This window comes from Jaculus jaculus, chromosome 8 (assembly GCF_020740685.1).
Source record: "Jaculus jaculus isolate mJacJac1 chromosome 8, mJacJac1.mat.Y.cur, whole genome shotgun sequence".
Lineage (NCBI taxonomy): Eukaryota > Metazoa > Chordata > Mammalia > Rodentia > Dipodidae > Jaculus > Jaculus jaculus.
In genome coordinates, this window is record NC_059109.1 from 136,259,571 (window position 1) to 136,285,529 (window position 25,959).

At 45.8% G+C, this 25,959-nt stretch overlaps 1 protein-coding gene across 11 annotated transcripts in view; it reads right to left on the reverse strand.

The window, feature by feature from the left end:
• Positions 1-25,959, reverse strand: part of LOC123462992 — a 99,471-nt gene that overhangs the window by 40,687 nt on the left and 32,825 nt on the right. For 8 of the 11 annotated variants that reach the window (XR_006638623.1, XR_006638624.1, XR_006638626.1 and 5 more), the window contains exons 3-5: positions 25,488-25,620; positions 12,453-12,634; positions 2,171-2,312 (exon numbers count right to left, since the gene is read on the reverse strand). Coding sequence is in view for 3 of the 11 variants with exons in the window: in XM_045157823.1 (XP_045013758.1) it covers positions 2,171-2,312; positions 9,234-9,316 (225 nt within the window). In the remaining 8 variants the exon portion in view is untranslated. Of the gene's footprint in view, positions 1-2,170; positions 2,313-9,233; positions 9,487-12,452; positions 12,635-25,487; positions 25,621-25,959 lie in introns of all 11 variants that reach the window. The other 3 variants (XM_045157823.1, XM_045157824.1, XM_045157825.1) reach the window with 2 other exon arrangements.

The following is a 25,959-nucleotide window of genomic DNA, read 5'->3' on the forward strand; positions in this document are numbered from 1 at the left end:
AGTAACCCTAATGCAACATAGTAATAGTATGAGGGGTTTATTTTGAATAGACACAATAGTGTCATTAAGAAACAAGAACTACATTATGGGGCAAAGAAAAAAGACACACATAGTAAAATGACAAAGCAAATACCTATAATCCTCAATCTCAGTTGGAAATATTAATATGAACTTATGAGGGATTTCATTATTTTAAAAATGCTATCACTAGAAGCAATGATCAGTTTTTTGCTTGTTTTCTTTTTGAGGTAGGGTCTCACTCTAGCCCAGGCTAGTCTCAAATTCACAGCTATCCTCCTACCTCAGCCTCCTAAGTGCTGGGATTAAATGTGTGTGCCAACCACACCCAGAAGCAATGATCAATTCTGAAGCTAGGAACAGCCTACAGTGTACCACTCTATTTCTTATCATCACTTCACCTGCACAGGGACTCACGCTTGTGGGAGAAGCGACCAGCTTCAGACAGAAGTACAGCAGAAAGATTGTGAAGATGACTTGAAGGCCCCCTGGTCAAAGCTGGACTAGGTGGAGCATCAAAATAACAGTGCCCATGATGGACTGAAACCTAAGCAATGTTAAAACTCATAACAGCTCTTCAAAACTAAAGGTCTGATCAGTGACCTTTGTCCTTATGAGAATGCCAGTTAATTATTCTGAAAACTGGAACATGGCATGAAGAAACAAGCTTCTGTCTCATCTTTCCAGACAGACAGATCTTCAGAGTTCTCGCAGAAGACTTCTAGCATCGCTCTAAGAAGGAGTGATGGAACTCAAGTGTTAGAACTGCACAGCCTCCATACACAGTGGTCTCCACAGTACCTGTCCATTGCTGTTCGCAGGCTGGTGGACAGCTTTTATGAAAGGATCAGGATGACAACCCTCGTGCCCAGAGGCAGAACTCAATCCTGGGAAAAGAGCCACCAGAATTTCTGTGCTTTCTCATCACCAAAGTCCTCTCACTACAACAGGAAGTCCACTCTGTCACTCCTCCACTGCCAGGTCACAAAATAAAACTGGAACAGAGGCAGATCTTAATGCTAGAGACTCAAACTGCACATCCCTGATGGGAGGAAGTGATCAGGACTGATAGCCTGCTTTCCTCAACTAACATACAGCAGGGCAAACAGAAGAGGGGCAGCTGTTAGAAGCCTTGGGTATTTCAGAGACTCATCAGGCCAATCCAGTGCGTGGACCATGTCCGTAGTCAGCTCTGGAAAGACCATCTGCAAAACTCACACTTACATGTCTATAGTCTCAGCTCTCAGGAAACTGGGGCAGAGAAATTGAGAGTTCAAGGTTAGCCTGGACTACAGAGCGAGTGGGAGACCAGTACGGACTACATAGTGAGGTCTTATCTCAAAAACAAAACACTCGTTTGTAAAGAAACTGGGACATTATGATCAATGACTAGACATCAGATACTATTAGATTATAACTGATAATTCTTATAATATTAGTATTGTCATTACATTCTCTTTTTAAATATATAGGGTCTCACTGTAGCCCAGGCTGACCTGGAATTCACTCTGTAGTCTCAGGGTGACTTTGAACTCTCAGCCATCCTCCTACCTCTGCCTCCCGAGTGCTAGGACTAAAGGCGTGTGCCACCACTCCTGGCTAATTTTGAGCATCTGGTTTTACATGGGTACTGAGGAACCAAACCCAGGTGTTAGGCTTTTCAAGCAAGTGTCTTTAACTGCTAAGCCATCTCTCTAGGTTTAATTTTTTTTGTAGTAGTAGTAGTAAGGATTGAACCTAGGGCCCTGTGTATACTAGACAAGTACTCTGCAACTGAGCTGCATCCTCAGTCCTTTATTTCTTAGAGAACCATGCTAAAGTATTTACGGCTGAAGTGAGGCAGTGTCTGGAGAGTCTACTTAAATAGTAGCAGAAATGAAAACCAACTTGCCAAATGATAGAGGTGCTGGAAGGGGAGGAAGGCACACTAGCACTCACTTTAATAACTTCTACTCAGCCCGGTGTGCTTGAATGCTTCCACGATAAAAAATTAGGGGGACATCTCCCACCGACAAGCAGGGCTGCCGGGAACGAGAGGAGCTAGCTGCTCCTTGTCAGTCAGCTCAAAGACGGCATTTTCTGGATGACAAATAACAGCTCAACTACAGCCAAGGAGAGTTCGCTAGTGATATTAATTGGATAATGTTCAAACCTGATTGTTTGGGTCTGTGAGGCAGTGTACCACGGCAGGTACAAGGGACTCAGAGAACGCCACAGGAGACTGTGATCTGCTTTCTCGTACCAGAAGGGCAACGGGGGACTCTGCTCCGTCAGCTCGGCCCTCACTGTGGGCTCTGCAATGGAAAATGGAGAAGGAATTACATTAAGGATAAGCCAAGCATCTTACAGAGTATATACTGATAGTTTCTAGCTTTTCTTAAATACTTTATCAAGAAAATTAGACAAATGTGGTTTAAAAATCATTTCCCATTTCAAGTATTTATGCTACAGACAGGCTTCAAAGCAAATAAGCTATAGAGCAATATGAAGACATAAAAGGAAGCGAGAGTGACAACTCTATTATAACAAGTCATATACAAATCGAGGAAGGAGCAAGAAGTCTGCACGCTGGGCCAGCGTCCAAAAGCCATTACAACTAATAGCTTCTAAGCCAGACCTGTGAGCTGTGCTTATTTAAATTCTAGCTGGAATGTATACATTATAAATAATTCTTTCATAAGTGCACTCCCCCACAATCCACGCATCCCAATTATTTCTAAGGCGAAGCATTAAACAAAAGAGCGGCTCTCACTCCAATATCCCCCATTAAATTTAACACAAATATATAATTGCCGCAGTACTGTAAATGGAGATTCATTTACAAAGAGAAGCCATTTAAAAACTCAAAACATCCACTTGGGCCTTTTTTAAAGCATTGTGTCATATTCATATGAATATTTTAAACTAATATGGGAGCTGTATGGAAGGCTTATTTTTCTATTTTCAGTTAAAATGATCAAATCCTAAGGCCTCAGATATCCGGGACACTGTGAAGCGTCTCGCCGTTCACTGTGAAGACGGAGGCGCGTGGCGGCTGTCAGGAGCAGCAAGCAGCCCCCCATTCATCTTCCTCAGCTTCTCTGGGGGGCGGGGGGCGGGGGGCGGGGAGACAGGCAACGCCACCGTGTCTGCTGCACAGCAATGCGCTCCCCAGTACCAATCACGAGAGGAAGAAAGAGAAAGAAAATCAAGATCAGTCCTCAGAGGTCATAGGTGAGAGGAACTAATGGCTGAGATTCTTCTAATCCAAAAGACCTCTTCTGATTGGGTATTTCTTAGCAACCAGCGCTACAGCAAAACTCAAGAAACACAAAAGGCCTAACTGCCAGGCCATGGCATTTTCAGATGTTAGTCATTCTCATTTTCTAAAAACAAGGACAGTTTTGAGTAATTTTTCCAATAAGATGCCCATCTTCATGACAAAATCTACTCATGTTCAGGTATTGCTTAAAGGATGGATTAATAAACGGGATTTTAAAATTTAGCTAACACTGGTAGTATATAATTCCTCAGAAATGCACAACTAAGAAATAAAAACAGGTCTGGGGAGGGAGCACAGTAGGTATATGTGGTATCTAGGGGTACAGATACACCCACACAAAGCTGGGTATGGCAGTGTGCGATTACCATCTGTGCTCCTATGGCAAAACAAGAGGCAGAGACAGGAGAAGCCCTGAAGCTCCAGGCCCAGCTAGCCTGGCGTACACACCAGTGAACATCAGGGACCCTGCCTCAAACAAGGTGCAAGTTGACAACAACACCCAAGGGTGTCCTCTGACCTCCACACGCACACTGTAGCATGCATGCATGTGTGCTCACACAAATGCAACACACATATTATAAATATATGAAAACATACTAAATAAATGCAATAAGTTATATAATAACTATACAAGCCCGCATCTTCTGACAATCTGGCTGCGACCTCTGTCACCTTCAGGAAGTGCTCTTTTCTGTGGCTGAAGTCACAGAAGACATGCAGCAGTCCTCTGGCGATAATCTGCCTACGGAGGCAAGAGTGGGAGCTTGTGGTCACTGGGTGATGCCGACTAAAGGGCACTACGCTGCTGGCACTATGCTGCGGTCAAGAGCACGACCAAGGAGCAGAGTCCACCCCCACCCAGGAGGGGCAGACACCACCTTCATTCCAATGTGAACCAGAGCCCTGTGGGCTGCAGGCTGGCCATTACAGGAGTCCACTTCAGACAAAGGAAAGCCTTTTCTTCCTTTGCTGACTCTTCAGGCCCATCTGACTTTGAAGCAAGGCCTCTGGGTAGTAAGAGGGAATGAAATGGCCGTGGAGCAAAAGCAGCAGGTCAGGGAAGCAGATCTGGGCAGGTTATCTAAATACTGGGGACTAGGGAGCTTCTGGTTACAAATTTAGAGGGAACTGTGTTGAATTCAGGCACTTCCTCACAATCATTTTCAATCTCATCTTCCTGTGCAGCTTAACTATAAAACGGGAAGGACAACAGTCCTTATTCTGAAGGGACAATGAAGCTAAGAGGAAGCCTGCTCACAAGAACCAAAGGCCATGGGACACTTTGCTCACCCAAGGGAGGGAAAGCAATGGAGCTACAGGCAAGCATGGAGGGCAGAAAACCAGCCTCCAGGCAAGGAGTCAAGAACGACTAGGGAAGCCGGGCATGGTAGTGCATGCCTTTAATCCCAGCACTTGGGAGGCAGAGGCAGGAAGATCACGGTGAGTTTGAGGCCACCCTGAAACTACCTAGTTAATTCTAGATCAGCCTGGGCCAGAGTGAGACCCTACCTCAGGGGAAAAAAAAAAAAGCAAGAATGACTAGAGAAGCCTGCCACCAGACGGCACGCAATGGCAGAGCCAGGGACAGAATGTAACTACTGCTGCAAGGCCAAGGGACATGTCCAGTAAGCATGATCTGAGCTAAGGGAGCCAAGAAGAAGCCAGGAGCTCTGTGGAGGCCAAGCCCAAGAACAGGCCGAATGGCTCCTCATGAGAGAGCAGAATATCCATGCAGCAGACCCACCAGCCAGGAGGGGAGTGCAAACCACCCAGAGACGAGAAATTAAAATAAATACTCTGACATTAAAAATAAGGGAAAAAATCTCTCACTAGCAGATTACAAAATGAACAAAGAATCCCTGCAGGCAGGAAAGAGCAACACCAGAAACACATCTTCATTCACATGAAGGAGCTGAGAGCATCCAAGCGAGAATCACGGAGTAGATGTATAAAGCTTTATCGTGTAAGTTCTACATCCTTAAGAAACGACGGTGGGGGGGGGACACGCTGCAAGCTCACAGTGCGCTGTGTGAGGAGTAAGACAATAGAAACGCGCTGCAGGTCCTTAGCATGTGTGTGAGACGTAAGACAACAGAAACGCGCTGCAGGTCCTTAGCATGTGTGTGAGGCGTAAGACAATAGAAACGCGCTGCAGGTCCTTAGCATGTGTGTGAGGCGTAAGACAACAGAAACGCGCTGCAGGTCCTTAGCATGTGTGTGAGGCGTAAGACAACAGAAACACGCTGCAGGTCCTTAGCATGTGTGTGAGGCGTAAGACAACAGAAACACACTGCAGGTCCTTAGCATGTGTGTGAGGCGTAAGACAATAGAAACGCGCTGCAGGTCCTTAGCATGTGCGTGAGGCGTAAGACAACAGAAACGCGCTGCAGGTCCTTAGCATGTGCGTGAGGCGTAAGACAACAGAAACACGCTGCAGGTCCTTAGCATGTGCGTGAGGCGTAAGACAACAGAAACGCGCTGCAGGTCCTTAGCATGTGCGTGAGGCGTAAGACAACAGAAACGCGCTGCAGGTCCTTAGCATGTGCGTGAGACGTAAGACAATAGAAACGCGCTGCAGGTCCTTAGCATGTGTGTGAGGCGTAAGACAACAGAAACGCGCTGCAGGTCCTTAGCATGTGTGTGAGGCGTAAGACAACAGAAACGCGCTGCAGGTTCTTAGCATGTGTGTAAGATGTAAGACAGAATATAAACACAGTGCCAGGTCATAGCTTGCATGTACAATGTAAGACAGCGGGGCTGGAGAGATGGCTTAGCATTTAAGGCACCTGCCTGCAAAGCCAAACAACCCAGGTTCGATTCCCCAGGACCCACATAAGCCTGATGCACAAGGTGGTGCATGTGTCAGGAGTTTATTTGCAGTGGCTAGAGTCTCAGGTATACCCATCACCGCCCCCCCCAACTCTCCTATCTGCCTCTTTCTCTCAAATAAACTAAAATAAATTTAAAAAAAAAAAGACTGAATACAAGCACAATCCAAATTCCTAGCATGTGTGAAAAGGAAAGACAGTAACGCCACACTGCAGGTTCCTAGCATGGGTGTAAAATGCTAGACAACAAGAGTAGCATGAAGACTAGAAGACAGAGGTGAAAGCACACTAATGTCAGGTTCACGTGTTCACGTGTATGAAGCAGTGAACACCACTAGAAATATCACTAAGAAGTTACACATATATACCTGTAAGTTACAACCACAGAAATAACAAAGCCGTGCATGGTACCCAACCAACTACTGAGAAAAACAAACTGAAATTATTTTTCAAAAAATTCCACTAAACCAAGAAAAGCTAAATAAAGAACAAAAGATAGAAAAAAAAAAAAACATATGTGACAAACAGAAATCAAATGGAAAGATGGTAGATTTTGCTCTGTCCACACCAGTGAGCACATTCAATGTAAATGCTCTGAGCCTTCCAATTACAACCAGTAATTGACAGTGGATGAAAAAGCATGATCCGACTATATACTGCTTACAAGAAACACACTTTATATATACAGATGTAAATAAGTTAAAGATGAAACAAGATATTCAATGTTAACAATAATCCAGAGGAAACTCAAATACCTATACTAACATCAGACAAAATACAAATTAGATAGAAAATCACCAAGATCGAGTTGACTCATGATGATAATGATATAAACTCATAAAGAAGGCACAATACTTATACATGCCAATACTCCTGGCAAGACAGCTCCAAGCTACATGCAACAAACCCCACTAAAACTACAAGGAGGATTAGATAAGATATATCACCAAGTGATGTTTGACAAAGGTCAACAAAGAAAGAGAAGTCTTCCAAACACAGTGCAAGAACAAATGGGTATGGGTAATGGACCTTAGCTCTTGTTTTACAGCATACATATCAATTAAAACAAAATTGATTATAGGGTACTTAATAGGTTGGCATTGTATACATGTAAGTAGAATGATGGAGATGGGGAGGGGATATGATGGAGAATGGAATTTCAAAGGGGAAAGTGGGTGGGGGGAGGGTATTACCATGGGATATTTTTTATAATCATAGCAAATGTTAATAAAAATTGAGAAAAAAAATTTATTATAAATCTAATGTAAGAGCTAAAACATTAAATTTTATGCAAAAAGCCAGAAAAAATTGTGATCTTAAAGAAACAATTTTTCTTAAGCCTCAAAATATACAATGTGAGAAAATAACTGATCAAATAGACTTCATCAAAATAAAAATTAAAACTCTTCCCCAAATCACACCATTAAGAGGGAAAGAAAGGAACTTAAAGACTGGAGAAAGTAAATGACAACAGAGAAAGAGCCCAATGTTTGGAGATGTTCACAAACGACCACGGCAGCATTTCCCTCACAGACAGAAGCTGGGAATACCCCACGCATCTTCAACAGATGGATGAGCAAACAAAATATGACATCTCCTCCCCATGGAGCCTGACTCCTCAGTAAAGATGGATGATGTATGGACACACGCTCCCACTTGGATAAACTCTGAGAGCAGTGTGTGGAGTGAAGAAGCCAGTCACCAGAGCCCACACACCACTGTGGATCAGTCCAGACTGAAAGCAGGCAAGTGGATGCCTTGCCTGAGGGACTGACGACAAGGAGGTGGTGGCTGCTGGTGGAGACAAGGTTTCTTTCTGAGGTGATAAATATGCTCCAGAATTCTTTGTGAAATCTGGCACAATTCTATGAATATACTAGAAGCTATCAACACTTTATAGTAGTAAGTTGTGTGAAATGTAAATCTCAATAAAATTGTAGACAAGTGTACTATTCTAACATACTTGTTTTATTTATTTATAATAAAACACTAGGAATCCCTCCATCTCACAAGTCTGCAGGAAAATGGTGTGATTAAGATAGGCATAAGCCAAAGTGGCCATGGTATTAATGAACTCACAGTGGCTGACAATATCTATACAAGACCTATACAAGACACACACACACACAAAAAGATGACATCAAAATAGAAAAGAGACTAGTTGGAAAGAAGGGATTCAGTGGAGAGGGACATGGGAGGGGAGAAAGGAGGGCAGTGGGAGAGGCAGATGATCATGGCATATTATCTGCATGTATGGAGGTTGTCAATGAAAACTAAAAAAAAAGACAGAGCTAGAGAGATGGCTTAGTGGTTAAGACACTTGCTTGCAAAGCCTAAGGACCTGGATCCAATTCCCCAGGACCCACGTAAGCCAGGTGCACAAGGTGGCACATGTGTCTGTAGTTCATCTGCAGTGGCTGGAGGCCCTAGTGTGCTCATTTTCTCTATCTGCCTCTTTCTCTCCCCGGCTCCTCAAATAAATAAATAAAATATTTTTTAAGAAACATGAAATGTAATTCAAAGAAATACAGGTGTGATAAAAATATCATAAGAAAACAATTAAAAATAAAAGACAGGCATGACCAACAAGCCCTGCTGACACCATGGTGTTCTCTATATGGTACGCCGAGACAGGGCCCCACTGGACTGACCTCCCCAAACCCTCCCACCTCAACTGGCTGAAAACATCAGCTGGCTAGGGAGGTGGCTCAGCAGTTACAGGTGCTTGCTTGCAAAGCCTGCAGGCCTGGGCTCAAGCCCTTGTACCCACATAAAGACAAATGGCACAAAGTGGCGCACACGACTGGAGTGCATCTGCAGAAGCAAGAGACTCCAGCAAGCGCATCCTCCCTTCTTCTCCGCTTGTAAATAAATAAATTAAAATACCTTTTTAAAAAGAAAAACAGACAGCTGCACTTTGAGATGTATCCTATAAAATACCTTATCATTATTATTCAAAAGTGCCGAGGTCACATAAGACGAGGGCGGATGAAGAAATGGGCCCGAAAGAAGTTACAGAGAAATGACACTCACTGACGTGGCGCCCTGGGTGGATCCCGGACAGAGACATGACACTCACTGACGTGGTGCCCTGGGTGGATCCCGGACAGAGACATGACACTCACTGACGCGGGGCCTCGGCTGGATCCTGGACAGAGACATGACACTCACTGACGCGGGGCCTCGGCTGGATCCCGGACAGAGACATGACACTCACTGACGCGGGGCCTCGGCTGGATCCTGGACAGAGACATGACACTCACTGACGCGGGGCCTCGGCTGGATCCTGGACAGAGACATGACACTCACTGACGCGGGGCCTCGGCTGGATCCCGGACAGAGACATGACACTCACTGACGCGGGGCCTCGGCTGGATCCTGGACAGAGACATGACACTCACTGACGCGGGGCCTCGGATGGATCCTGGAGTAGCAAAGAGCGAGTGGGGAACCTGCAGGTTAGTCAGTAATGCTAGACCAGTGCTGATGTGGACGTCTTAGCTTCAGCAGGTGTCACATGATCCTGTCTGGCATTTTAGAGAAGGTGCTTCTAGGGGGGCAGTCAGTAGCATCTCTGGCTGTCAATAACGTCATCCCCGGAGCCCCAAAATGTGACAACCAAAACCAACTCTAAGATTCTTCCAAAGACCAAAGAAAGAAACTCCTGACCAGGAGCTGCTAGATAAAGTAGGGCTAAAGTTAGCAGAAAACTCTTTATGCTAAAAAGCAAGCAAACAAACAAAGAAACAAAGCACAAAGACTCCAAAAGAAAAGACTCACACTAAAACCATGACAGTGCCCAGGGCTGACAAATATGGCACAGACGGAGCACGCACTGGCCGCCTGACAGCAAAGGGGGCTGGGCAGCACCGTCACTTTTGGGTACTGACTCGAATGAGATGACGACATACCCACAGATAGGTATAAAAACGCTTACATGAGCAGTGTTCATGGGCACATGCAGGTCATTAATGTAAATGCATACACACAGGGAGAGTGCCCAGACAATGGGACACGTACCTGATGAGAGGACTGAATTTCTAAAGCACTTCCCTGAGGGAAGAAGCCCGATATGGAACACACAGGGCTCACGATTCCATTAGATTTCCGAGCACTACAGCTTGAGCACACGTGCCCAGTCAGTGGCTGCCTGGGCCAGTGAACTGCGGCAGGAATGAAAATAGAGAGATGTAACCAGAATCTCTGAGGGAGACAGAGCCGCTCAACTCCACAGTGACGGCAGCGACATGACGGCATCCATTTGCCCAGATGCACGCAGCCACACTCCACAGTAGGACAACATTGCTGGGGTACACAGATCTAGGCCTCAAAAAAGCCACTTTATACAAAGGCAATAACTGGGAAAGTCAACAGTGACCAATAGCGCCCTTGGCGGCCTGGCGGCCATGGTGCCCAATAAAACCTACAATTCTCTGAAGCTCCTCTGAGCAAGTGCCAAGGGCTCCTGACTGCTCCTGCCTACTTCCTGACACATCATTCTCGGCCACACATAAGTTGGGAGAATTAGCTGAGGTTATCTCCCACACCAATACCGGAAATATGAAGTTCCACGTGGCAGTGCTCCAGCCCAGCGTTATCCCGGAAGAAACCCATGCACACGTCTGTACGGGGAGAAAAAATACCACTCTGGGGATGGAAAGTTGCTATCTGGCAGCCAGGAGGTCTGGGAGAGCCGACAGAGGCATGTAGAGAAAGTGATGGATCACACTGTGCTGGGCCACACGCATGCCGGCCTCCCTGGGGAAATCAAGCAGCTAAGAACCCCAATCTGCTTCTAGGGCAATATAATGGACAGACAGATCTGCATCTCATCTCAAGTGGGCACAAGGGACTCGCCCTTTTAAAGAAAGAGAGGGATCAGAGAGGCCACAGAGCACTGACCACCCACCACAGTAAACACAGATGGGTGAGGACTACAGGCAAACCTACTGGAACTTAGGAATCCACGCCTGAGCTAACCTGCTGCTTGGCACTGCACCACTCAGGCAACCACCGTGGGCAAGCAGAGTCCAAGCCTCAGCATCAGTGCCCTCCAAGCCAGCATCGCCTCACAGCAAGCTTCATTAAGAAGGAAGGAAGGACAAGGCCCTCTCGAGAGTGCCCCTGCCAGCCTGTGAAGTCACAGGATTCAGTGAGCTGTCACACTCATGGGGAAGCTCACAGCAGAGTGCCTGGTACCTGTGTGCTGTCCAGAGTATCGGCCATGACAGTGCAGTGTCACCAAAGATGTGTGAATAATCCCATGCCCACCAACAGAGGGAAAATTGGAGACATCATGACATATCCACATCTAGACATGCTGCATCTTTGGACTTGTGTGAAGTCAGAATGCTGTCGATGATAAAGGGGATGAAAAGGGAAGGCAGGAATTTTACAAGGAATACAAGCCAATTCCTTAACACAAATATTTACTCACACAGGTGTCATGAATGCCCACATGAATACACTCACATACACATTTACTTATTTAGGAGAAAGGCCTGGGAATAGGTACACAGGCTGACCACAGCTTTCACCACTGAGATTGGGAAGTAGAAAAACTCACACTCATTAAACTCCTGAAAGTGCTCACTGTTTCAATGACCCTGCATTATTTCTTTTAATTATGAAGTAAGGGCTGGAGAGATGGCTTAGCAGTAAAGGCACTTGCCTAAGAAGCCTAAGAACCAAGGTTCAATTCCCCAGTACCCAAGTAAGCCAGATGCATGAGGCGGCTCATGCATCTGAAGTTCATTTACAGTGGCTAGAGGCCCTGAAATACCCATACTCATTCATCCATATCTCTCTGTCTCTCTCTCTCCCTCTCTCTCTTGTTCTCACTCTTTCTCTCTGCCTCTCTCTCTCAATATATATATATATATATATATTGAGAGAGAGAGAGAGGGAGGATGGCTCAGTTAACACGGCACTGTGAGAACTGTCTGCTGGAAATGTCACTGCAGAGGGAAAGGACCGTGCATGTCAAGGCTCAGTTTCCCTCCAGAGCTCAGCTAGCTCGACTCTGCACAGGAAACCAGAGGCCAGCAGTGCAGGTTCCCAGCTCTGGCTACAGGAGCCGCAGGGCAGACAGGAAATGGGCAAGAAACCCCACAGTGATCCCTAGGAACAGGAAAGCTGAGAGGTGTCAGACACAGCGACATGCAGGTAGACACTCAGGAATGACAGCAGCAAGTCATCAGACAACACCACAGATCTACAGCAAGGGTGTCCAACCTGGGACCTGCAGGCTACACTTGTGACCCAGGACATCTAGCAATGTGGCCCACTGTAAACTTACTTGAAACATTGTGAAATGATTTTGCAATTTGTTTTTGGTAACTCACTGCACGGTTCTCCAGCGTGGCAACGTCACGTTGCGATGTCACACAATAAAGGCAGGTAGGCTCGCAGTGCAAGGCTGTACGACTTCAGCTATACGGCGCTCTGTGGCCTCCAGCGTGTGGCGGTCCAAGTGCAGACAGTCCAGGTGGCAGCGTCAGGCCTTAGTTATGTGTACTCGTGGTGGCTTGTGAAATAAACACAGTGATTACCAATGCTGCTTTAACCTCCCATTGCAAATGACAGGCATTTAATACTGTTTAGAAGAACACCCAGCAGTCTGATTTGATTGTTAAGGGGACGTCACATCGCGCCACACCTCACCCACCCTTCACTTCACAGTGTCTCAGCAGCCAAGATGTGCAAGAGCCCACACTTTGCTATTTTCCTGTCAATTAATTTTCATAAAAAGTAAATATGGTTCCTTATCTATTATTTATCTTTAAATCCCTACTGACTTCTACAATGTCTCAAAAGAAAATAGAACCCATCCACCCGAAAAATTACAGATGAAGGAAGATGGTACAACAAAAAGTGGGCAGATGACTACTGTTTAGTCAAAGCAAGTAGTAAGGTACTCTGAATAATTTATATAGAATTTGTGCAAATTTCCCAAGACTGTAATTTGAAAAGGTATTATATGTGAAAGCAGAACGCCCAATGGGGTGCACATCAGTACTGTACGTATCATAAGAACAAAGGAGCCAATCTGAAGAAACTGACTTCTCAATGAGAACTTGTTTAAGCTATGGCTGGACTGCGGGGTAAAAACTCGTTCTGCATGGCAGCACATACGGTAACATGTGTAGCAGCAAAAAGGTCAATAGCGTTTTCCAGTGATGACTTTATGAAGCAATGTATGGAGAGGGTGTCAAACAAAATATGCCCTGAAAAATAGGAAGGCAATTTCTGCAGCCAGTTTGCTCAGACTGAAAAGCAAAGACGAGGGAGAGGCCACAGGCCACGGTCTCCACCGCAGTAACGGGAGCACGGATGCTACCACGGCAGCGTGGCTGCTCCCTGTCAGCAGTGCTGAGGATGGCAGGACTCACAGAAATGGCTTCTTTAGTGCCACTGAAAGACAACTAAGGGCTGGAGAGGTGGTTCAACAATTAAGGTGCTTGCCTGCAAAGTCAAAGGACCCAGGTTCAATTCCCCAGGATCCACATAAGCCAGATGCACAAGGTGGCGCATGCACTTGGAGTTCATTTACAGTGGCTGGAGGCCCTGGCGCACCCAGTCTCTTTCTTTCTCTCTCTAATAAATAAATCAAATTCAAAATCACATTAGTTATTTTTTAAGAAGACAACGAAATCAAGAGATTTATGTGAAGCAGTAAGATGTATATGTTTTTAAGTGATTTCCTCTGTCCACTTTCAACATGTCTGGTACAGCTACTCATGGATCACTGGTGATGGGAGGTCCAAAAAGGCAGTGGGAAAAACTAATAGAAGATGATGATATTAAAGCACCCTGCACAGTGCACCAAGAAAATTTATGTGCAAACATGTCAAAAATGGACAACGTCAGGATAAGAAGATGGTTCAGTGGATAAAGCACTTGCTGTGCAAGTGTGAGAACGTGAGTTCGAATTCGCGGACACACGAGTGTGAGCACCAGCGTGCCACAGAACGGGCGCTGAGGACGGAAGGCCCCTGGAAGCTCCCAGAGCAGCCAGCCTGCAGAGGATGGAGACAGCAGCAAGAGGCTCTGCTTCAAACGCGGCGACAGGCAAGAACCAGCACCTAAGGGTGTCCTCTGACTTCCACAAGTGTGCCACACTCACTCATACACACACGCACACACGCGCACACACAATGGGTAATTATGGAAATCATCAAGACTGAATTTCTTAAGGGTCAAGAGATGAAATCATCACCAATTCCAGGAATTCCTTTCAAAGGCTGATGTATCTATAGCAACATCATTTAATGTTTGGAAGATGGCTAAGTCGAGGTCAAGTGTCAAGAAGATAGCATGATTTGAGATGTTATCAAATGCCCGTGGTATCACACAAGGTTTGTGCCAGAACTTGATGACGAGACCTGGCTGACAGACTTGGCACTGTGCGTGGACTTAGCTACTTATTTAAATGACGTGACGTTGGTCTAGGGTGGAAACCAACTTGTCGATACAAGGGTTCAAGTCATAACAGCATTGCAGATGAAGCTGAGATTAAGGCAAGCTCACATTACAGCAAACTATTCTTTCAACACACTGATGAAACAGTCGTGTGAACAGAGAAAATATGCAGCTTTGCTTCTCCATTTGACATAAGAATCTGAAAAATGCTTCAAAATTCCTATGAAAATAATCATTATTTTTGTGTGTTGGTGACTCCATTTTCACTGGAGAGAGAAAAAGACAGAGAGAGAGAGAGAGAGAAACACAAATCTATAAGGATATATATGATACCTTCCAACTGAAATACATAGTTCCAAGCTGACATTCAGCTTAAAAGAAAAATTTCACCATGTCTTTACTAGATTTTCACAGGTCCTCACTTCATAACCGCTTTATTTACATCACTGCTTTTCTTAAAATAAGTTTTTATTTACTTATTTTGAGAGAAAGAGAATGAGTACATCAGGGCCTCTAGCCACTGCAAACAAACTCCAGACACATGTGCCTCTTTGTGCATCTGGCTTACTGGGGAATCGAACCTGAGTCTTGAGGCACGAAGGCAAACACCTTAGTTGCTAAGCCCTCTATCCAGCCCACATCACTGCTTCTGAGCAGCACCTACATTTGTGAACACACTGGGCTGGGGAGATGGCTCAGGGGATAAAGCACACACCATGAAAACATGGGGGTCTGGGTTCAGATCCCCAGAACCCATGCTAAGTCAAATGCTGTAGCACTAACTCTATAACTCCAGCATGCCCAAGGCAACAGGGGAGGTAGAGACGGGAGAGTCGCTCAGAAGCTAGGGCCCAGCTGGCCTAACACACTCAGTCATAAACAATGAAGAGGGCGAAGATCAACAAGGGAGGGTGCCCTGACCTCCACATGCACCATGGCACACTCAGGCCCACACTCTCATGCCATGCATGAACACACTGGAAAAATAAAAATGAAGCCAGACATGATGGCACATACCTTTCATCCCAGCACTCAGGAGGCAAAGGTAGGAGGATCGCCATGAGTTCGAGGCCACCCTGAGACTACATAGTGAATTACAGGTCAGCCTTGGCTACAGTGAAACCCTACCTCAAAAAAAAAAAATGGCTGGACAGATGGTGTAGCAGTTAAGGTGCATGCATGTAAAGCCCAAGGACCCAGGTTCTATGCTCCAGGTACCACGTAAGCCAGATGCACAAGGTGGCACATGCATCTGGACTTTGTTTGCAGTGGCTAGAGGCCCTGGCATGCCCATTCTCACACACTCTCTCTCCCTCTGTGTGTCTCTAATAACTAAATAAATAAATAAATAGAGGGTGACACATAAAATTAGAGCAGAAATATTCGATTCGTCCTGAGAGCGCACTGACGTGCAGCTACATCCACTGACTGCTCACTTGTAAATCGCCTCTCACACACAGCAGCAGGCGCCTGACTGGTTTCAGTATGTTCTCTTCTACTCTTATAATAAACACATATCAAAAATAATGGTTGGGGGGCTGGAGAGATGGCTTAATGGTTAAGCACTTGCCTGTGAAGCCTAAGGATCCCGGTTCGAGGCTTGATTCCCCAGGACCCACATAAGCACAAGGTGGCACATGCATCTGGAGTTCGTTTGCAGGTGGCTGGAGGTCCTGGTGAGCCCATTTTCTCCCTTCCCCCCTTCTCTCTCTTCCTCTCCCCCCCCCCCGCCTCTTTCTCTCTCTATGTATCACTCCCAAATAAATAAATAAAAATAAACAAAAAACCTTAAGAAAAATAATGGTTGGGCTGGAGAGATGGTTCAGTAATTAAAGGTGCTTGCTAGCAAAACCTGACAGCAAGTACACAAAGCTGGATGCTCAGTGGCGCATGTGTCTAGCATTTGTCTCAGTGGCAGGAGGCCCTGGCATGCCCATACATGCATACACACACACATGCAAGTAAGTACTTTGTAAACTATTTTTAACTTATTTTATTTGTTTGAGAAAGAGAGAGAGAAAGACAGAGGGAGAGAATGGGAGTTCCAGGGCCTTCAGCCACTGCAAATGAACTCCAGATGCATGCACCACCTTGTGTATCTGGTTTACATGGGTCCTGGGGAATTGAACCTGGGTCCTTTGGCTTTACAGGTAAGTGCCTTAAATACTAAGTTATCTCTCCAGCCCTAATTTTTTTTTTTTAAAGACAATAGAGAGCTAAAAGGTGTGGGAAAGGTGTACTGGGAGGCACTGTCCTCCCCACAGGAACTGACTGGGGACATCCATGACCACACAGAGGCTACCAATACCCTACTGAAGGGAGCCCTCAAGGGCATGGGGAACATAGAAGATAATCCAATGGGAATACAAACAATTTGCAATATATTTATATATTAAAGTTTCCAATTATAAAAACCATATACAATGAAATATTATTAGTTAGATATGTTCATTTTCTTTTTTTTTTTTTTTGTTTGTTTGTTTGTTTGGTTGGTTGGTTTGTTTTTCAAGGTAGGGTCTTGCTATAGCCCAGGCTGACCTGGAATTCACTATGAAGTCTCTGGGTGGCCTCGAACTCACAGTGATCCTCCTGCCTCTGCCTCCCAAGTGCTGGGATTAAAGGTGTGCGCCACCACGCCTAGCTGCATTTCCTTTATTAGTGATCACAAACTTCAGGCCTGCTTGACAATTTTAAAAGGATGAGGTGCCACATTATTACAATTGCTTATCTGTGGGGGCGAGTATCATGAAAAGCACACACAGGCCATGCCTGTGCTCATCCACTCTTCCTGGTGTCTGTGTATCTAAAGCCTGCCCAGGACAAGTCTTCTTTATCCAATGCGGCCAGGACATTCCTGACCTCTCTGAACTCTCCATTCAATTTTCCTGAAAACCTAAATTGCTCTTCTAAATCGTCATTTAATTTATAAGAAGGAAAGTGAAATAGGCCTGTCTGCTGCAGACCCTCCTGCTTTACAGCAGCTCTGCCTCTTCTCCTTCTCCGAAGCTCTCGCATCATCTGTAACACAGTCTTTCTGTACTTGAAAAAAAAAAAAAAAGAAAAAGAAAAAGCACGTGAAATAAAATATTTCTTTTGTCAAACAAAAGGTGAGAGAATTCCTAGATAGCAGTCTCATACTAGCAAAAATTCTTAGAAGTTGCTGAGGCAAAAAGATACCTGCTAGAAGTAAGTTTGTCACAGAAAGAAATAAACACACAAAACCGTGACAACACTGATGACAGAGGAAGAACGGCTCCAGAAGACAGCTGAGCGCCGGGCGCACACGGGGCGGGCGGGGCCTGCGCAGCACCGGCCGACAGAGCGCGGGGCTCACTCCTGTGGTGGCCTGTGCAAAGCCAAACTGTCATACTGCGTGTCGGGATAAACTGAAAACTATCACCCACAGAAAAGCCAGTAAGAATTGTAAAGAGGGGGGCTAGAGAGACGACTTAGCGGTTAAGGGGTTTGCCTGCAAAGCCAAGGATCCCGGTTCAACTCTCCAGGACCCACGTTAGCCAGATGCAGGCATCTGGAGTCGTTTGCAGTGGGTGGAGGCCCTGGCGTGCCCGTTCTCTCTCCTTCTTTCTCTCTCTTAAATAAATAAATAAATAAATAATATTTTTAAGAAAAGAATTTTAAAGAGGTAAAACTAATAAACAGTGAAGACAAACTCATTTTTAGAAATTTTTAAAAGAAAGAAGGGAAAGAAGAACAGTTGGATGAACAGAGAACCAACAGCAAGATGATAAATTAACCAGATCAATCAACAGTAGCAGCAAATGTGAGTGACCCAAACTTCCAAAGGAAGAGGTTAGGCTGGACCAAAGGCAAGCTGTGTCCCGCACCTTCGCACTAAATACACTTCCAATGTAGCGTGTGCATACAAAGCCGTACCACACAAGTCTTCATGAACAGAAAGCTAAAACATGCATACACACACACACACACACACACACACAGCCTTGTTTGAGGCAGGGGCTCCAGGGGGTCTCACTGTATTTATAGATAAGCACATACACACATATGTGTCAGTCAAAGTGAGCTCCAGAAAAAAAGGGTAAACAGATACCACACAATGAATGAGAGATAACTTATTCAAGAAGACACAGCAACCCTGAGTATGCCCCACCATCAGAACTTCAAAATATGAATGGAAACAGACTAACAACTACAGCTGACGACGTCAATGTTCCTGTCAGTCACTGCCAGGACAAGCACATGAGGTAACTAATACAAAAGACCTAAACAATGTCTTCAGTCAATGTTACCTAACTGGTATATAAGACACTCTCCCCAAAACATCAGGATGAGCATTCTTTTCAAGGGTGCATACAATAATTCCAGACACAACAGAGATAATAATTCCAGAAGTGTGGAAAGTCCAGCATACAAAGGAGGTAAATAACCATGAAGTGTGTTCTCTGACCAAAAAAAAGCACAGTAGGAGTCAGTCAATAAGAGATAGATTCCTGGTAAGTGTGAAATACTGGAGGCTGACAGAACACATCCCTCAGTGGCTCATGGATCAAACAGTCATTATGGACTTTGGAAACACTTGTAGTGGAAAGTAATAAAAATACTGCATTTTCAAACCTGAAGGTGCAGTTAATGCCCTGTTTCAGAGGCACTGGGTTTGAATCTGGAACGCCCCAGGGGTTCATGTTGAAGCTGTGGCGCCCAGCCCGCTGTGCTGTTGGGAAACAGTGGGACCACAGGAGGTGAGCCTGGTGCAAGGAAGTTGAGTCTGGAGGGACGCGCCCCTGGATGGGAGACGCTTCCGCTCTCCCCGGCTTCTCGCTTCCTGCCCCCATGAGGAGCACCTTGCTGCCCACGTGTTCCCTACCACGCTGTTCTGTCTCACAGAGGTCCAAAGCCATGCAGCCAACTGACCACAGACTGAAATCTCCAAAACCACGAGCCCAGACAAACCTTTCTTCCTTTTACACTGCTGGTTCTCAGGTATTCTGCCCCAGCAACAAAAAGATGACAAATACAAGAGGAAAGCACACAATATAAAATGCAGGTATTAAGGAAGGCCACAAAAGCTAAATGTTCATTATAGAAGGAAAATAAGCAGTTAGCTCCAAAACACTGCATGGAAAAAAATAATGCAGGTTAGAGCAAAAATAACTGAACTATAAAACTACAAAAAAAGCGCAACAGGACAATAGGAAAAATCAAAACCAAAACTTTATTCTTTAAAATAACTAATAAACTTAATAACCTTCTGGTAAAAGAAGCTGGGGGGGAGGAAGTGGTACAAGTGAGAGGACAGGAAGCGGGGTTGCACTCCAGAGCTCACAGGCGATGAAAAGAAAATTGCTGTCGGGGCTGGAGAGATGGCTGAGTGGCTAAGACGCTTGCCTGCAAAGACAGAGGACCAAGGTTTGACCCATGACCCATGTAAGCCAAATGCAAAAGGTGGCACCTGTGTCTGAGTTCATTTGTAGTGGCTGGAAGCCCTGGTGCGCCCATTCATTCTCCCTTTCTCTCTCTCTGTCTGTCTGTCTGTCTCTCAAATAAACAAAAATTTTAAAAAACTAAAAAAAGAAACTTGCTGTCTTTGAACTCACTATGGAATAAGAGATGAAACAAAAGTTACCTATTATCTCTAAAATCGTTAAAAGAAAGGTTTGTGAGGCATTTACTGTGAGATTCAAACCCCAACCCAAAGCTCTGAGAGCAGAACCAAATGTATCCATCTACAAAATAATATATGGAAGGTTATTTTCTTTAAAAAAAAAAAAAACCTGAAGCTGGGTACAGTGGCAAACACCTTCAGTTCCAGCAGAGGTAGGAGGATCGCCGTCAGTTCAAGGCCAGCCTGAAACTATGTAGTGAATCCAGGTCAGCCTGGACCAGAGTGAGACCCTGCCTCAAGAAACCAAAACTTGAAGCCCAGCCTGAGCAAATCTCCAAACATAATTTTCAGGTGACAGAAGAGACAGAGGACGAGATGCACTATGGAAAACGAGGCCACTGTGCCGGGAAAGAGGAAAACCCGAGCGAGGCCAAGACTCACACCCTGCCCGTAGCAAGGACGTGAGGACGGGCACGGGAGCAGCAGCACGGCGGGGAGACGGGCGGCACCAGGCGAGCAGACAGCAGACACCTGAGGGACACACCCCTCTAGTGCACGGGGCTCCTCACCCGAGCAAGCCACCCCCAAACAGCACTTCTAAGATCGGGGGGACTGGACGCAGCTCGGAGGCCAGAGGCACAGCGCTGCTCCTCACTCCCTGCTTCAGTGGGCAGAACGAGCGCTCTACAGGAAAGCCCGTTTACACCTAACTGCATGTGGCAGCAAGTACCAGCGAAAAAGCACAAAACCTCCGCAGGGAAGTGATAAAAGATCTATTGAGACATAAAAGAAACCTAAACAAATAGAAAGATAAGCCATTTTTATAGATTGGATGTCTAAATATTATAAAAGGGTAATATTCCTTAAATTGACTAACAGATTAAATGAAAATCCAATCAAAAGCCTAACCAATGTTTTGTTTTGTTTTATTTTGTTAGAATCGGAGCAGCTGGATTTGAAATCCATATGAGACTGTAAAGGGCCAGAAATCACATGGAATGTCAATAAGAGAAGCAAGGCGGATGCTCAGCACTGAAGTATGAAGACGCACTAAAACCTGAGGCAATGAGACAGGGACATCGGCTGAAGAGAAGAGGCAAGAGCAGATGAAGTCAGACGCTTCTCAGACTGCGTCCTCACAAGGGGCACTACAGAGAAAGACAGACTTCTGATAAGTCTATGTCACACATAGAAAATTGAAGCCAGACTCATCTCTCACACAAGAAACAACAACTCTTTTAAGATGGATGGTAGAACTAGGTGTAAAAGGAAAAAAAAAAAAAACTAGTCTTTAAGACAACTGAAAAGACCAGAGAAGGCTCAGGGGTACAGCTTGCTGGCAGAATACTTACCTGTAACATTGTGCCAGCAAGAGACACACACATGCACAAACACAGAGCAAAAGTCTCACACAATTGTATTCACAGGGCTGGAGAGACAGCTTAGCGGTTAAGGTATTTGTCTGCAAAAGCCAAAGGGCCTCGGTTCAATTCCCCCAGACCCACGTAAGCCAGATGCACAAAGGGGCGCATGCATCTGGAGTTCATCTGCAGTGGCTGGAGGCCCTGGTGTACCCATTCTCTCTCTTTCTCTCTCTCTCAAATAAATAAATAAAAATAGAGTTAAAGCCTGGCATGGTGGCGCACACCTTTAATCCCAGCACTCGGGAGGCAGAGATAGGAGGATCTCAGAGAGTTCGAGACTACATAGTGAATTCCAGATCAGCCTGAGCCAGAGTGAGAACCTACCTCAAAAAACAAAAACAAACAAGAAAATAAATATATGAAGTTAAAAAAATGTATTTGTTACCTTTCTTGTTGCTGTGACAAAATACCTGACAAATCAATTTAGGGAAGGAAGGGTATATTCTGGTTCATAGTTTGAGGACAATCCACTGCGGTGTGGGAGTGTGAGGTGGCTGGTCACGTGGCATCCCCACTGGAGCAGCAGAGGTGGGCGCCGGTGCTCCACTAGCATTCTCGTTTATCCAGCCTGTGAACCCAGCCCATGGGATGGGCCACTCATTTCAAGGTGGGTCTTCCATCATCTCTGTCATCAAGGCAATTCAAAATCCCATGAAGCTGCTAAGTTTAACCATCACAAAATGCACTGTGTATAAGGGGAAAGGCTGATAAATTTAGACCACTAAAATGAATAGTTTCTGGCACCAAAAAAGCACCACCAAGAGAGTAAAATCCAGGCTGGAGGTGGGGGTGGCTGAACAGTTAAAGGCACTTGCTTGTAAAGCCTGCTGGCCCAGGTTTGAGTCCCCACCACCCCTGGAAAGCCAGATATACAATGTGGTTCCACGTGTCTGAAGTTTGCAGCAGAAAGAGGCCCTGGTGAACCTACTTTCTTTCTCCCTCTCCCTGCCCCTCAAAATAAATAAAAATACTACAAAAAAAAAAAACACAAAAAGTAGGGGCAAAGCTGGAGGGATGTCTTAGCAGTTAAGGCATTTGCCTGCAAAGCCAAAGGATCCTGGTTCAATTCCCCAGCACCCATGTAAGCCAGATACACAAGGTGGCAGACATGTCTGGAGTTCATTTACAATGGCTGGAGGTCCTGACATGCCTTTGTTCTCTCTCTTTTTTTCTTTCTCTCTCTCTCTCTGTCAAGTAAATAAATAAAAATAAAAAATATTTTTTAAAAGTAGGGGCTTCAGAGATGGCTTAGCAGTTAAGGCACTTGCCTGTGAAGCCTAAGAACCCAGGTTCAATTCCCCAGTACCCACATAAGCTAGATGTACAAGGTGACACATGCATCTGGAGTTCCTTTGCAGTAGTTTGAGGTCCTGGTGCACCCATTCTCTCTACCTGCCTCTCTCTTACTCTCTAATAAATAAATAAAATATTTTAATTAAAAATGCAAACCACGAGCCGTGGGATGAAGAAAGATGACTGCCAGGCACAGCTCAGGAAAGCTGGAAATGTGCACGAGCACTGAGTCCTACAAACAAGAAAGCCAACTTCTCCCTTACCTGCCCTCGGGAAAGATCTGAACAGAAACTTCTGGAAAAGAAATACAGAAAAACCAAGGCAACCCTGAAGACCAGAGCTGGAAGAACTTCCTCTCCATGAGGCCATGTCGTCAGAGGCCTCACGGCACCAGGGCCACGATGGGTAAATAAACCCAAATGAAGACAGCAGACTTACGACGGGGAAGCGGAGCAGTGTAAGACAGCACCGCGATGAAAGGAAAGGGGCGGGGGTGAGATAAGGAGCTGGGGAATGCTCAGCCCTTAAAGGCAGTTGTTTAGGAAGCATGCCAGCCCAGGCTTGAGTCCCCAGTACCGGACAAAGCCAGATGCACAAAGTGACGCGTATGTCTGAAGTTCATCTGCTATGGTAAGAGGTCCTGGCATGCCCATTCATTCTCATTCACTGTCTGTCTCTTTCTTTCTTTCTTTCTTTCTTTCTTTCTTTCTTTCTTTCTTTCTTTCTTTCTGTCTGTCTATCTCTCTCTCTCTCTCTCTCTCTCTCTCTCTCTCTATCTCCTCTCAATTAAATAAATAAAGATATTTTTTTAAAAGGCATGGAACCACTGACTTCCATATCCTGACACTACCTCACATCACAGACACACAAATAGCAATCCTGGTGGAGTATAGACCCAAGTGTAAAAGGTAAAATTCTGGAAGACAACAGAAGAGAGTGCCTGTGGTATCGGAAGGGGTAAACCTGTCTGTCTGTTTGCTTGAGACAGGGTCTCACTATCTGTCCCACGCTAACCTTCACGTTGCAATTCTTCTGCCTTAGTCTTGCAAGGGCTGGGGCTACAAGTGTGAGCCCATCCGCCCCAGTGCAAGCACACCATGACAGCACCGACCCTGAAGAGAAGTACGTGATGAGGGAGGTGGCTCAGGGGATGAAGTGATTATCACACAAGCATGAAGACCTCCATTTGCATTCTAAGCACCCACATATATGCCACAGTGCATGGCAGCCTGAGTGTAATCCCAGTGCTCAAGAGGCTAAGATGGGATCCAGTGCTAGCTGGCTAGCTAGACTAGCCAGAGAGGCCTGGGTTTAAATGAAAGACGTGCCTCCGTAAATAAAATGGAGAGTGTTTGAGGAAGACAAGACACCAGACATCAACCAGCGGCACCACGTGCACTCACACATACCTATACACACATGCACTCATATGCACGCGAGCATGCATATTCACATGCACACATAAAACACATCCACACAAAGATAAGTTGAATAAACTATAAACACATTTAAATTGTGAGTGAGGGGCTGGAGAGAGGTCAGCAGTTAAGGCGCTTGCCTGCAAAGCTTAAGGACCGGGTATCCACAGTATCCACGTAAAGCCAGATGTACAAGGTGGTACATGTGTCTGGAGTTCATTTGCAGTGGCTGGAGCCTTAGTGTGCCTATTATCTCTCTTTCTCTTTCTCTGTCTTTTTCCCTCTCAAATAAAAAAACTGTGAATGAAAACCTTCATGTCCCTGTCTGCAAAATGAGGAAGACCACTAGCCGCCCTGATTATAAGTTAAACAAAGTGCCTGGCATAGAAGACAGCTTCTGAAAGAAAAGTACAAATGAGCGGAAGGTAAGGACAGAGACTCCAAGTAGAGGCGCCATTCGGGAAGGGCCAGGGAGGACGCAGTTTAGGATGAGAGGGAACTATCAGGGACAGGTTAGGATGTATCAGGGGCCAAGGGCAGAGCAAAGGAGCCCAGGGTTAGATAAGTCGGGTCAACTCGAGGAACAGATGCCTTGGTTTCTGCTTTCTTCAAGAAACAGATCAAGAGCACCTACAGAAAACAAGAGACTGGAACCCTGCAGTGTGAAGAAGTGACAATGGAGCGGCTGCCACAGACACCATCAGAGGACCGCGTGGTCCACCACTAAAGGGAGAGGATGTCGCCTCCATCTCTCCCCACAGCGTGAGGCACACGCACCCTGCCACAGAAACCCCTCAGCACCACCTTCTTCCTGGCTGAAGCAGGAGTCACAGAAACCACAACAAAAACAGGAGAAAGGGGCTGGAGGTGTGGCTCAGTGGCCAAGCACTTACACAGCATACACAAGACGATAGGTTCAATCTCCAAACCAGAACCTCCAAAGAAAAAGCCCAAACAATGAGAGCTGGGCGTGGTGGTGCATGCAGCCCTCGGGAGGCAGAGGTAGGAGGACTGCAGAGAGTTCAAGGCCACCTTGAGACTACATGGTGAACTCCAGGTAAGCCGGATCTACCTAAAAGGGGGGGGGGAGGGGAGAAAACCTATTAAGATGGGCTTTGTAAACAGAATATAGCATCCTGGAGACAGTCAGCCTGTTTCACCATTAAGTGCCCTTGTAACCAGTCACAGAGAAGTGGCCTGGAGTATCTATGGAAAGCAAACAGTACAGGGATGCCTGCTTACCGAGTGAGGATGCTCTCGCTGAATGCAAACTTCTCCAGGCGGCTGAGCGGCGGCAGGTTATCCTGGCCCGGAATGTCCACGAAGGCAGTTACCCTCCTGCTATTGCAATCTGGACCACAGTCTCCAAATCCATCTAGAGGGAATGAGGAATCTTTAAGTATACCTTGATTGACAGGTCACATTGGGGCAAAGCCATGACCTATAGCAGGCTTTCTACCTTGACTGCACTTTCCAGTGGAAGCCCTCTCTAGAAGTCATCGGTAAGCAGCAGTCAGCCCTATGACCATAAAAGGGCAGTGGCAGCCAGCGTCAGGAAGAAAATCCAGAGCCACCTCACAGGAACCTTCTTCCGCCGGACAGGCAGAAGCAAGGGAGCAAAGCTCCCAGCACACACGAGGGGCCATGAAAATGGCCAAACATGTCACCCTGATGGCCAGCGCCTGACATCTCTGCCCTGAGGTGTTCGCAGGGC